At 45.6% G+C, this 14,272-nt stretch overlaps 1 protein-coding gene across 3 annotated transcripts in view; it reads right to left on the bottom strand.

The window, feature by feature from the left end:
- Positions 1–555: 555 nt before the first annotated feature.
- Positions 556–14,272, bottom strand: part of LOC148017761 (ARM repeat superfamily protein) — a 132,115-nt gene continuing 118,398 nt past the window's right edge. Inside the window, exons 21-26 of one of the 3 annotated variants that reach the window (XM_087661916.1) lie at positions 2,845–3,051; positions 2,653–2,726; positions 2,394–2,500; positions 2,199–2,317; positions 1,983–2,060; positions 556–1,906 (exon numbers count right to left, since the gene is read on the bottom strand). In XM_087661916.1, coding sequence (XP_087518042.1) covers positions 1,583–1,906; positions 1,983–2,060; positions 2,199–2,317; positions 2,394–2,500; positions 2,653–2,726; positions 2,845–3,051 — 909 coding nt within the window. In that variant the 3' untranslated portion in view covers positions 556–1,582. The remainder of the gene's footprint in view (positions 1,907–1,982; positions 2,061–2,198; positions 2,318–2,393; positions 2,501–2,652; positions 2,727–2,844; positions 3,052–14,272) is intronic. The other 2 variants (XM_087661915.1, XM_087661917.1) reach the window with 2 other exon arrangements.

Genomic DNA, 14,272 nt, shown 5'->3' with positions numbered 1-14,272 from the left:
ATACTAGAGCAATAATGCTGCCTATTAGTCCCTAGCTATAATAATTCCCTTTAGTCCATACTAATTGCAAACCATCCAAGATAACAAATTTCGTCATAAGCTCACTCGTCTGTATTTTCATAAGTACAAGCTAGGTCTTTGCCCATGATCTATACAATCATCCAATATCACAAATCATATATTCTTTTTGTGCCATGAGTATATTGATGAGAACTCTACTCTATACTATAATGCACTCTCCCCTAGCCAGCAAACTAGAAAAGGTGACATTTACTTTGCCTTATTTCAATGACCATGTTTGTCTCTTATTATATTGAAAAACTTCCATGCAACTTGTTGTCTATAGAGAAATTAATCACTTTGCTAAATGTTGCAAGTGAATTGTCATAAATGTAGTTTCTGTTTGAACATCTCATAATTTTGCATGTGCCGATTGCAAATATGCACATTTTTCCACTATACATTTCTTGCATGTCTGCAACAATTCATTTACAACCACATGCTCACAGAAAAAAGTACTTAACAACAATTTTACTTGACAAGTTTAGAACAGCAATTCGAAATTTTCCGCAATCTCGAAATAGGGATGCAGTATTTGAACATCTCAGTTATAAAATCAACATTTCATAATGACTATTGCAAACACTTTTCCTTATTTTGATTGGTTAGGAAGAAGGCGTTTCACAAGCATAGTTGCAAACTGCCTCATTTCTAGAGCTGAAGATACGAGCAGTGTTCCACTTGTATGGAGATTTGCCTTACAAAATTTCATATACAATATGAATAAGAAAATCACCCACTCTTAAAAATTGCCTTTGCTTTGATTGGTTGGGGGAATTCTCTGCATTGTTTCACCTTAACTTACATCTAAATTTCCTTGGATACAACTTACTTGGAATAGCCAAATACCAGTACCGTTGCTCTCTTAAGGTTCAATTTCTCATGTGACTACCAAGACAGCAGGCCAATTGGTTGGAAGAGTGTGTGGGTTATGGGAGGTCAACAGGTTCACAATCGACAGTTAGGCGGCTCCAAGGAGCTGCATCTTCAGGTGAAAAGTGGGTGTTACCCATATGAATAAATTCTGCTGAAAGGCACTAGCAACACATTTTTCCAGAAAAATCTCATGCTTACCCAAGAGGAGGGATACTTGCATCGTCCTGAACCATGATGCTCTAAAGACACAAGACTATTGTTACTAGAGCAGTGGATTCTACTGGACACGAGGGATAACTGATGGCCCATGACCATCTTCAACTCGTGATCCAGGGAGCCTGTTTATGCTTGGTCAAGCTACGAAAAGCATACGGCTGTATTGGGCACAACCAAAAGCCCTCACACTTGATCAGGAAAATGATGTGAGCTTGCATATATCATCCTTAGGCCCAATGCATGGAGAACTCAAACCTGATCCTTGATTAGCTGTATTGGGCACAAGCAAATGCCCTCAGTCAATGGGGAAATTGATGTGAGCTGATACATATCATCGTTTGGACCAATGCATACAGAACTCAAACCTAAGTCTTAATTGGATCCTTTTGAGTGATAACACACTTTTCAAAAACATTTTGGTACTCCAATATTATTCATCATCCAACTGGTCCAGTAGTTGCTCAAACATGTGGACAGAGGACGTCTGATTTCCATACCTGTACATCTCAATGAGCCTACTCACCACTCTCCTTATGTGTTCCTTTCTCTGATACAGGCTTTCTTCTCTTCCCATATAGTTTTCTTTATCATTAATAGCATACCATATCCTCTCCTTTGGAGGAGGCAATAGCTTTTCAGGAGTGAGTGAACTCCTAGCAAATTGACTCACCATTGTTTCACTATCAACTAAACGTGCTTGTAGGGCTGCCTGCTGGTAGGTTGATTTGAGTAACATCTCGAGAAAAGCCCGCCTCTGTTAATAAAAGAAGCTGTCATGCTTTTGGCCAAGAATGGAATTCCATATAGCAAAGAAGAGCAAGGTATCAGACCTTAAACAAGAAATCTTGAAGACTGTCGAAGTCTCCTGGTGTTGATAATCCAAGCACATGCAGAAAGGTACTTGTAACCTGACATTCCCATTCAAAAAGATGTTAAGAAAGAATTAAATTAGTAAATGGAAGCTTTGCATAATTGAATGGAAAAGATAACCTGCACAAGCAAATTCAAAGGATCGGTTGCTTTTTCCCCTTCAAGCTGAGGCTTACCTGCTCCCTTAAAGCATCCATATATTTGAAACTTGATGGTGCAAGATTCTGATTTGAATCTAAAGAGTCCAGAGCAAGCACCAGAGCTGGAAGCACATTGTAGAATGAGACTCCATAATCTGCACAGAAAAAGACTTTAATGGTCAGCCTATGCAAAATTTGCGTGTGACAAAAAGCATTGATAACAACATGTACCAATGCGTGAATCTGGGACAGAGAGCGCTGCTGCTGCTTGAATACGGATTTTAAAATTCGCTGAGTCACGAAGCAACAAGAGGAGTATGCTGTACACTGATGCCACCCTGCATTGGTTGACTGTTGCATTACAAGCCTATCTATGTATCATAGTGTTAATTCTCTCTTCTGTAAATTCAAGTCTGAGTGGGGACTAAATTGTAGTGAATCATCCCAAACGTGTTAGTATCAATCTCAAGTCTACACGATTGAAGCTCACCATCCCATTTCAGGTAGGAAGATAGACTTGTTTAGGAAAAGGTTGCCTAGCGCATGGCATACATTCCATTGCACCTGTTGCACAGATACAAGTTAAAATACTCCACGAAAAGTACACCCCACATATAAACTCCATTGTGAAGAAATCCAACAGGGCAAACTCTTGATGCATGTATGAAACAAAGTGTACAACCTTGACATTTCCTGTGGTGATGCAGGAGACCAAAGTTTGTACCATCTTTTCAAGCCAAGGGTATGGTTCAGCTGACCTTTGCTGTAACAATCCCCCTACAATAGGCTCCACATTATGAGGGCCTACTTCTGTGCATTGTGAATTTGGCCCACCAAATCTGATAAATCTGGCAAGATTCCCGAGGGCTCTGACAGCATTTGCTCGTACCTACAAGACAACAGATTTACATTGTCTTTTACCATATTCATTTGGCAATCAGATTTAATATTGGCTATGTATTGATCTGCTGGCCTCACTACTTTTAAAAAAGGAAATCAATAGCCCTACTAATAAAACAAAAGATCTTCCAAATTCCAAGCCCTTGATAAGGTGCTTCCGAGGCATTACAGACCACCAAACTGGCTACTCCACTAATATTTGTCTCTCTCATGTTTTCCATATTTCCCTTGAGTGGACAGCCATGGAGCACGAATCCCTTATCCATATTCCATGTAGAGGGATAACATGTTTTGTTTCTCACCATAGTGATGATTACCATGAGGTTTCATTTAATAGAATTTCCTCTTCTTGGGAAAGAAAGAAACTAATCAAAATCATTTCTAGAGAGTGACCTTAACCCACAGACATACATGTGTTATATTGATTTCATGTGACTACATTCTATCTTGCTATCCTAGTCTTTTTGTTGTTTTATTTTCTTTTGCATGCATGGGGACATGCCTAGCCTTCTCTTTTTTATCTAGACTTCCTCCGTCTTCCCTCTGTTTTTGTAATCTTTGATGTTATGAAATGAATCAAACATTCACTAGGGTAAAGGGGCCAACTATAGAACACCCAAGGAAAAAGATATACCTTTTGGAGGGAATTTCACAATTTGAAGTGTTTTTCGAGATTTGAATATATGGGATATCAAGAAGAAATGAACAAGTCTAATATTGAATGTTTTATTTTTTGAAATATTTTATATAACTAAAAAATATACTTGAGAGCCAGTAATGTAACACCTTTTGGCAAATCAATGAGTGATGGCTAAGCAAGATTCTCAGAATATTCCTTTTTTCTTGGTAACATCACTAGCCCCAAGGTGTTTGCTTTTTGGCACCCGTTTCGCAATCGGCCCCCTTACCCTAGCTCTTCCAGCCAGAGCCCCTTGAGAACAATGTTTCATGAATCTCAGAGTGAGCCATTCTAACATCCTGACTAATAAAATACACCTTGTCTCTATCAATCATGCTAGCTGTACACAAAGAAGAGCAGTTGCTATTTGTATCATTGCTTTGGCATCTATGCAGTTCTGTGGCCATGTCTTTGTTTCATTTCTTCTCTTCATGCAAATGCACATGGTATCATCACTAGAACTTGGCATCTGATTGCTGCCACAATTTTCCCTCAATTAGCCTTGTTTCAGCCTGATGAGGTGTCTAGTAGCTCTAAGGGGCAGATGGTCAGCATTGATTATAGTTTCTTACTGTGCTTTTGCCAGTTGACATCAGATTCAGTAACATGTCAGCCAACTGAAGCCTTTTGGTGGCAACTTACATCAGCTTGGACAGTTTTCAGCCATCCAACTGGGTCTGCCAATTTGCATTTCAGGATACGGCAGGCTGAACACTTTGCATTCCTGTCTTGATTGAGGTTCTCATCAGCTAGACAACTTGCTGGTACTCTTTTTGATGCCAAACAGCTGCATCCAGAAACTAGGATTTGGAGGAAAGCAGCAGTATTCACCTGGTGTGTCATCAACCAGTGCCATTTACTACCTTTTTTTTTGCAAATAAAGTGTGGCTAATTATATTACTTCAGAAAAACCTTGAAATACAAAGAAATGCCCCCGCACAACAGACTAGCTGGAGCAGATACAGAGTCACAGAAATATCAAATATACAGGCCTCTCAGGGCGGTCTAGGGGGGATGGGGGCAAGAAGCTATGGAGGGGGGGGGGGGGGGGGGGGGGGGTGGGGGTGTATCGCCATTTGGGGCTGCCTGCCTGCATCACAAAAAACAAGTCCTAACAGCCCCAAGTGCACATGAAGTGAAGACAAAGCTCCCAACGAGCTCGAGACTCACCCTACACCTGATCCCATCGGCCGCGAAGGGAGTGGATGATGGAGATCCAGAGCTCTACCAAAGTCGCATGTAAAGAAAGTCTCTCTCCTCCAAAAAACCTCCACCGCGCCTTCCAGATATGCCATCCAGTGAGACTCCCTACGATCTCCCACACCTCAGAGTGGTCTGTTGTGGGCTCCAATACTTGGCGGATGGGTAGAGCCTCCAAGCCGGCTACTGCGCACGACCCAGCCTCAATAAGGAAGATCGGGTCCTACATCCCAGTCTCATACAGAAGGCGACGACCCTAGCTGACTGCCTGCCAGCAGAAAGCTCCCCGTGAGATACATCCAAGGCTGGGTGCTATGCGGCGGAGGATGTAGCATGCTCCTCTCCACACTAGCTACACCGCCTCACACGATCAAAGGCAGTGCTTTGGAGTTTCCAGAAGTTGTTGTGTGCAACATTTACATCCTCCATCCTTCTGCATCTGGGCCAACCAACTCCCTACTGCCAGGCTTCCATGTGCCACCATCCATACAAAATATGATACCCTCCTCGGCCTCCAGCTGTCCCATAGGCGGCACCAGAAAAACTGTCAAAAAGCATCCGTGATGCTGTGCTCCGCCTAGTACTTGCTACGCGACGGCACCTAGTCTATGTCCTCCTGCATGAGCATGTGTCTGCCAATCCTGGTTGTGTACTCCAGGAACCTCGGTGGCTTCTTGGCGACCGCAGTGGCCAGTCATAGCCACTCTCCTGGATCCCACTCCACCTCATCAAGTGGTCTACCCTCCCAAATCTAGAGGCGCCACTCTTAGAGCTCCTCCTAGAAAACATAGAGGTCCAGTCGCCATGTCTTCCCCTGAAGGCGCACCACCTAAATCCTCCTCCACGAAAGGACAGCTATCCCCTCATTTTTCTGCTCCTGAAAGATGAAGAAAGTCCCATGCAGGGCGCCGCCTACTCTACCTGCCACCTATAGGGAGATACCTGTCGGTGAAAACTTAGCGGTCCATACCTCCCCAAGCTCTACCAACTCTCGTACTAGGGGGCCAAGCCACTCCTGACCTATTGCTGCGTCAATCTCCCTTCTCCTCAACTCGACTCCTCTCTGGCAACCCGATGCCCACTGCAACATCTCCTCGTCCACCAACCTGTACACCTCCCGCCAGGTCCTGATGGTGCAAGTCGGGCCGCCCTCCCAACCAGCCCACTGGATGTGGGGGCGCTCGCTGATCTGTACCCCCTCCTGATCTCCGACCTAGGGGTTCCAGATCATCGGCTAACGGTCTATCTCCTCCTAGCAACATGGGGGGCTCTAAATTAGGACCTTACGAAGGCCCTGCCACACACGAAGTAAGCTACAAAGGAAGGGGGATCTGGAGGCGTGATTTGGGCCGTTGTGAAAATCCATCTCAAGGACAGTCTCCAATCCCCGCCAAGCCTCGGTCTGCACTCCTGCAAACCCTCTTGCAGTAGGACCTTCCAAGTCTACTGTCCTGGTGTGAGACCACGGACTACAAGCTTGCCCAAAAGGGCCATACTCTAATACTCTTTGTCAATGATCCGGATGATGGTCCCCCACGCCACCTTGGCCCGAGAGTCCCTGGAACCATCCAACCCAGCCCAAAGGAAATTCCGCACAAGGCAACGAAGCTCAGCAGCACAGAAAGAGAAAACCCTAAAATTTGCTTGCTACTTGCTCCAGCTTGCACTTAATGCAGTCACTTATTGCCAAGCACCTCCAAAATGCCATCACCTAATCAGCAATGCTGTTGCCAAGCCTTAGAAGGTGCCTCCTTGTTGTCACTTGCTTTTGCTAAGGCCCCCAAATGGCTATCTTCTGTAGCGATTTGTTGTTCTCTGATTAGAAAATGTGTCTCACATGACACCTTGTTCGTGCAACATGCTTTTCTCTTACATGCTCGATGGCTGAGAGATCAAGGGCTCAGCTTTACAAAACACTCGGTTTGGTTAGATGGTACAGCTTCACATTTCAAAGCAAAGTGACCATTTTAATTTGTTGCTAGATAATTGGGGTCTTATTGGCATGAAAATGACTTGGAATTTTTTATACTTGGGACATGGGAAGGGAGAACATGATGGGGTTGGGGCTATCATCAAAAGGGTTTTGACTCATGAGCAACTGAAACAAAATAGTGTCTTCCTAACTTTAGCTATAGTGAAGTTGTCAATTTCTTGAGAATGCACCTTAGTTCAAGGAAAATTGCTATGTATTACAAGCAAAAGAAAGAAGTTAGCAAGGTCTTTCACTATCAGAACTTTGTGAGAGCATATGAGTTCCTCTTCATTGAAGTTTGATACTCCTATTGCTCTTGTAAATTCCACATCATAAACATATGTGGATCCATGCGTAAGATGTTTAATGGACCTAATGGATAGTACTGGTCCATGAATTCTGAAATAAGTGATTGTTCACAAGGACCTTCTCGGTCCAGCCCATAACTCTTGTAATGCTAGACTACAAGATCCATGCCGACAACAATTCTCTGTACAACACACCACTCTATTTCGGCATCTGTGTCTATGGGCTTGTGTTTAATGATATTTTGGCCAAAGGGCACCTAGAGGCAACATAGAAGCATAACAGGGGGATTTCCCACATAGTTGGACTAGAGGACAGTGTGACTCAATGCGGGTATGTGGGAGGTGCATGGTGCATGGGTAGCATTTCAGGTAACAAAGCATCAAGGTGCAAAGTGATACACCTCTAAGTGTGTAATGATGGCCTAAGGCCTAAATATGGATCAAAGACAATGTGTACTATGACTAGATATAGTGAGATGTGAGTGTGAAGCATCAAACACATACTCAAATGAAACAAAAGTTATAGGATTACCTTTTGGAGTATCCCTAATCATAAACTTTTTGAACTTTCAATTATGCCTCAAGTAGTCTTTTCTCTATCAATTGAGTGTCCCAACCAACTCAAATGTATGTTTGAAGAAATATGAGATAAAGAAGAGTCAGAATTTTGTTGAGTGCATAGAAACAGGGAATGGCCGTTCTGGCCTGTAGGAATGGCCTAACGTGTTCCAAACCCTCCAAGGAGGTGAAACAGCCAGGGAACGTTCCTTGCTGTTCCCAAGGCCGTTCCCTACCGTTCCCCCTGCCATTCCCTATTTGGAACAGTCGTTCCAGGCCTGTTGACTGAAAAAATGACCTTTTTTCCCGTTTCTTTTTTTTGCTTGGGTCACAGTCTTTCTACCACATATTCACCCATCTCCATTGCCTAATGTGCACACACTAATCTCTCTCTCTCTCTCTCTCTCTCTCTCTCTCTCTCTCTCTCTCTCTCTCTCTCTCTCTCTCTCTTTCTCTCTCTCTCTCTCTTTTCGTAAAAGGTAATTGTATTAATTACGAAAAAGTTTTCATGATTACAAGATACACGATGGCTCTACCCCATCGTGTGCACAAACTGACTCTTTACAAGAACCAGAGGGCCAAATAGTTACAAAATCATGGCAAAGACGCGGAGGAAATTGCCATGTGCCAGGGGCGTAAGTCCTCCCGAGAGAGGATGTCAGAGTGCCGGAGAAGATCTATCTGCCAATACAGGAAACCTTTAAGCCTAGCAATATGCCGCTGAACATTATAAGCAGAATCAAAAAGGAAAGCATTCCGAATGGTCCAATTGTGCCAACAGCCCCAATATCGAAGAAAGTGAAACAAGATCTTCATATGTGGCTGTGTCGGTGTGGGATATTTGGGCTGCGCGAAAACCCAATCAAACGGGCAAAGCGAGAAACCAACCACCGCTCGCCAGACGGCTGACAAGAATGACCAGATTTTCTGAGCAAGGGGGCAAGAAATAAAACGATGACGGGCGGATTCCACAGTGGTGGTGCAAAAGAAACAGTTGCCATTGGAGATTCTGCGCTTTGAAAGAGCTGAAGCAAGCGGAAGACCACCAATCATCACCCTCCAAAGAAAGACCTTATATTTGAATGGTGTCTTATTTAACCAGCCCTCCATCACAGTTACCCTCCACCATGACCAGGATTTATGCAATCCCCATAGAATATTGGCTTTATTAACCAGCCATTGATGATCTTTAATCAGAAGATGATACACCTGGTTAGCTGAAGCCTTTTGTAAATTCAGTCGGCCTGCGAAGTCCCAATCCTGCCAGGGACGATCCGTAGCAAGGGCGGGAAAGGGTTGTCTGCTCTGAAGCACCCTCAAAAGCTGTTCCCATAAATACCTGTATCCACGAGGGATCCTGAAAAGCCTACTGGCTGTACGAAACGACATGAACACATTGCGACTGCTGGCAAGAGTAGCATCCACCACCGAAGTTAAGCCCAAACGTGCCATACGGTTGAATTGTGGTCGAAGCTCATGTCCCACGAAATTAACTGCAAGACTGCCAACAGTTCCATTTGAAACGAATTAGTGGCTAAACGATCCTCCGCTGGATGCCACTGAGACTTCTGGAGGACCAGTCTCCAAGAACACACCAAATGGGCAAGCAGAGATAAGGAAGAACTGGAGAACCGAGAATCTGCATTAAGAACATGCCACCACGAACTGCGGATGTGGGTATTACCATGCAAAAGCTCGTGATCCTCAAGAAAATAACGGGCTATGTCGACCCAAGGATGACAATCCGAGCACATGGCGCGAAAAAGAGACCAGCGGAGTGCCAGTATATGAGTGTGGGCATCCAAAATAGCCCCTCTACCCATGCATTTTGGGGTGCATGCATGCGACCAAGAAATCCAGGAAATACCCGCGTGCAAGGAATCCTTCTTCCATAACATGAAACGAATAGACTTCGTAAGATCATTGAGTGTCGTAGTAGTCCAGGGTAGCAATGGCAAGAAATATGTAAGCATTGGCAACATTATTGTCTGGGCTACTTTGAGGTGAACATGGAAGGGCCAGGCTTGAGACTTCCAATACAGAAACTTAGCCGCCAATTTCTGTGAAATCCACTGTAATAGCTGCTTTGGGGGAACATCAACCCCCAAAGGGTACCCAAGATGCCTGGCAATGGAGCCACGGGGGACAACCATGCCCTGCCAGTCCAATGATTGCAAATCCGACTCCGTGCAACTGAGAATGGCCGATTTCAAGGCATTAATGTAAAGACCAAAAGCCTGACCAAAGAGAGCCCAAACATCTAATGCTTTGTGAAGGTTATCTTTGTCCGCACGCAGAATCATAAAACTGTCATCAGCCAAGGATTGACCAATGAAGTGCTGTCCAGAGGGAAGCAGCAATCTAGCCAACTGAGTAGAAGCTGCCATATGAGATAGCATCGAAAGAACCGGATGAGTCGCAAGGGCAAAGAAGAGAGGACTCAAAGGGCACCCCTGTCTAAGAGAGCGGGCAAGGACAATTGGCTTGGTAACGCCTCCATTCAACATGACCTGCGAAGATGCTGCAACACTAATAGTGTGGATCAGACGAGACATCCGGGCACCAAAGCCCATAGCAGACATAAGTTCTGCAATGAAAGACCAGTCCAGATAATAAAAAGCCTTTTCCAGGTCCAATTGAACCAGTACGACCTCCTGATTTGAATGCCTTGCATAATCAATCGCCAGTTGCGCATTTAAGACATTGTGCAAAATGTTTCTTCCCTTAATAAAACCATATTGGAGAGGATGCACAATGGCAAGAATATGCTTATGGAGGCGATTCGCCATAACTTTGGAAAAGATTTTATACATAGAACCCATCAAAGAAATTGGGCGCCACTGTTTCAACATGGATGGCGAAGGAACTTTTGGAAGCAGTTTAATAAGACCTTTTCAAGAGGAAGGCATAATCCCCGTTTCCCATACCCGCTGAAACAAAGCCGTCAAAGGTTTCGTGAGCTGGGTGGCAAAAAACTCAAAGAACTCATTGGTAAGACCATCCCAGCCAGGACTTTTATCCTTAGGCAAGTGTAACAGAACATCCATGACCTCCGACTCACAAATATCTACCTCCAGAGTAGATTGCATGTCCTGAGGAACCTGATTGCGGACCAGATCATAAAAAACTGAATGAGCATGTAATTTGGCCTGAAGGCGAAGAAGTAGAACCAAGAAGGTCGAGGAAATAATTTCTAGACATATTCACAATCATTTGCGGATCAAGAACCATTTGACCTTCTTCATCCTGGAGCCTCGTCATATTCTCTCGAGCAGGAGAGGCATGGAGAGCTCGAAAAAACTTATGGGTCTGACAAGCACTGTCTTGCAGAGTGTCCGTCACATGTTGCAATTTGACCTGCTGATAGGATTTCAACAGAAACTCTTTAATAAGGTCAGCCAGACGCGTTGCCAGTGATAGCAGAAATGCGTCATCGGGAGTGTCCACCAGCAAAGAACGAACCAAAGCCAGCAGTTCCTCGGCTGCTTGTCGGCGCCGCCGACAAAGAGAGGCATGATGGATCCCATACTGGCGAGCAACCCGCTGCACATTGGAGAGCAATCGTTGAAAGGAAGCAGTGCCCTGAGATGAGAAATCCAATAAGAATCGATCAATCAATTGCTGCATATAGCCCTGGAAGATTGCATGCTTCAAATAAGACGAGTTGAAACGCAAAGGGAGTCTATCCAGAAATTGCTTGAAAGGTGCAATGGGTTGTGCAAGGAGCTCAAGCTGCAGAGGGAAATGATCCGACAATGCATATTGTTGTAACACTTTCATTTCAAGCATCTCAGGAAGGAAATCATCATCCTACATGATGTATATGCGGTCTAACCGCAACCATGTTGTGGCATACTGGGCAGAATGGAAGGTAAACCCTGTAGAAGAAGGATACAGCCAAGACCAGAGATCTTGCTTAAGAACGGCAAAAGCCAACTACTGCCACGTACGTCTTTCCGGCGCATCCATTACCGATTGTTCTGATGTGGACTGTAAAGAATCAACACACATATTAAAATCCCCCATCAAAAAACCCCGTCTGCCAAGGGACAAGGAACTTTGCAAGGTATGCCAAAGCTCCCGACGAGATAGAGGATCATTCGGAGCATAGAGCCCAAGTAACCATAAGATCTCTCCTTCGAATAAAATTTCAATCACCACAAAGCGGCCATGTACATCATTCTTGATAAGAAGCGGCTGATATTTTTCATGTACAATCATAAGCACACCAGAATATTGTCTGGCATGTGTCCCTGCATAGAACAAACGAAAACCATGGCAATCCACAACTTTACCTGCTTCACTATGACTCTTGTGCTCAACAGCACACAAGACATCCCACTGATTCTCATGCAATATTGTCCACATGGCATGTTGCTTGTGGCGAGAACAAATTCCTCGCACATTCCACGTAGCTATCTTCATGTGGATTCAAAAGAGGATCAGGTACGAGACACAGCTTGCCTCGATGAGACCTTTTCGGCGAGAATGTCTAGGACACCCTCATCCAAGAAATCAGCTAACACGGCAAAAGAGTTCTGACGACCAGATTTGGAAGTGGATGGCATATCCGCTGACTTGGGGATGGAGCGGGGATAACAACGATCCCATGGGGTAATGACGTTACCTCGAGTATCAAAAGCCAGCTTAGGGGGTGGACCCTTAGGACCATCTGAAGACACTCTCCTAGCTGTCTGTTGACGGGAGGCAGAGGAAACCATAGCAGGAGCAGAGTGCTCTGAAGACATCATTTCTTTCCTGCGCATATACGTACGCATGGAATCTGGTGAGGCAACAGGCACAGTATCCATCATGCCAGCAACATGCCTGTTGCCTTTTTTCACGCGTACATCTACCCAGTCATTGCCACCAGAATCCAAACCCGAGACCTGTTGTTTACCTTTATTCAAAACTTTAGATGGCTGGGTGGCATCTTGCGACGGCGCATCACACACCATATCTTCCATGGGCTGCGCAACATGCTCGGCATCTAAAGTGTGGTGCTTCTCTGGGCATTCAGCCATAAAATGCCCCAATTTTCCACATGAAAAGCAATGTCTTGCAAAGTTGCCCCATTTCAAACGAAAATGTAAAGGATGCATGCCAGAGCAGTTAATGCGTAACCAAGCAGGCCTTTTTCGAGCAATGTCCCATAACATACACAGGCGGTTGCGATTCATGGCCCTTAGGCTTGGGGGGACCAGAACAGTGCCCACAGCGGCCATGGCGTCTTTTAGCAATGGCCAATAAACAGCCGGACAGTTTTCCACTTCAACCCACACAGGGCATTCACGTTGCAGCAGACGCTGAAAATCTGCCATGGGGCGCCATGGCACCACATGGACCAGACGGCGATCAACGAACAATGGCAGTTTAGACAGGAGAGCAGCTCGGTGTGTCTCTGATTTCAACAGCACCTCAAAAAAACCGAGGGGGCCAACAAAAATCTCTTCAACACATTCCTCTTGTAGCAGACTGTGCAGCCACTGGCGAATACGGGAAAGCAGCGGGATCCTACCAGTGAAAAAAAGTATCACAGCACGTTCATAGAACACTGAAAAGGAGCGCAAGACATGTTTCGGATCCACAGTGGCTTCCAGAACATCTTCCGTTGCAGAGTCCGAAAAGACTTCCTGATTATGTTGAACATAATCGCCCAGCAAAGTGTTGGCAAACTCCAACAGGTGCTCCCAATCAACCTCCTGGGAGTCCACAGAATCAGAAACAACCTGAGCATAGGAACGATCCTGGTGATCCATTATCCCTACCGAAGTATGCTTGGTGCGTTTGCCCGCTGGCTGGAGTTTAGGAGCAGGGGGCATCTCCTCTGTGCACGGAACCATGTCCTCTGGTTCCTCGGTGTCAGAATCCAGACCAAGAGCTCCCACCATTTGGTCTATGAAAGCCAGATCCAGGCCAGCCATATTGTATCAGTACGTATGTCGGACAGAGGCCGAGCGAAAAAGTCGCGGGGGGCAGAGACACGCAGGCTTCTCTCTCTCTCTCTCCCTCTCTCTCTCGCTCCCTCTTTTCTTAACAGAGTCGCTGTCTAGGGGCGTATTCTGCACGCACAGTTGATGAAAGCGAAGCTTTACCTGTCAGCCTCAGTTGTCGCCTGTCCCAAGAACCCTGGTGGCAAAGCACAACCCTAACAGTGCAGGGGCAGGAGGGCAGAGCAACGGCCGAGCAGTCGACGGCAGAGCAGGACAGTCTAGGGCGCAGGGCAGGGGTCCGTTATCAGCCGAAACCCTAACGGGCAGGGCGAAGGGCTGGGCAAGGGTCCGTTATCAGCCGAAACCATAGGCTTCAGACGGCAGGCGTCAGGCGAGCAGACAGGCACAGGCGAAGCAGGCAGCCACAGACGAATACAGGCGGGTCTTCAGGTGTCGTCAAGCGCGCAAGCGGTCGTCAGGCGGGTAGGTCGTCAGGCGCGCAGGCAATCGTCAGGCGGGAGGGTCTTCAGGCGCGCAGGCAGTCGTCAGGCAGGTAGGTC

This window comes from Lygodium microphyllum, chromosome 21 (genome assembly GCF_053477565.2).
Source record: "Lygodium microphyllum isolate KBCC chromosome 21, Lygodium_microphyllum_v1.1.10, whole genome shotgun sequence".
NCBI classification, from domain to species: Eukaryota; Viridiplantae; Streptophyta; class Polypodiopsida; order Schizaeales; family Lygodiaceae; genus Lygodium; species Lygodium microphyllum.
This window is presented reverse-complemented; position numbering and strand designations above follow the sequence as displayed.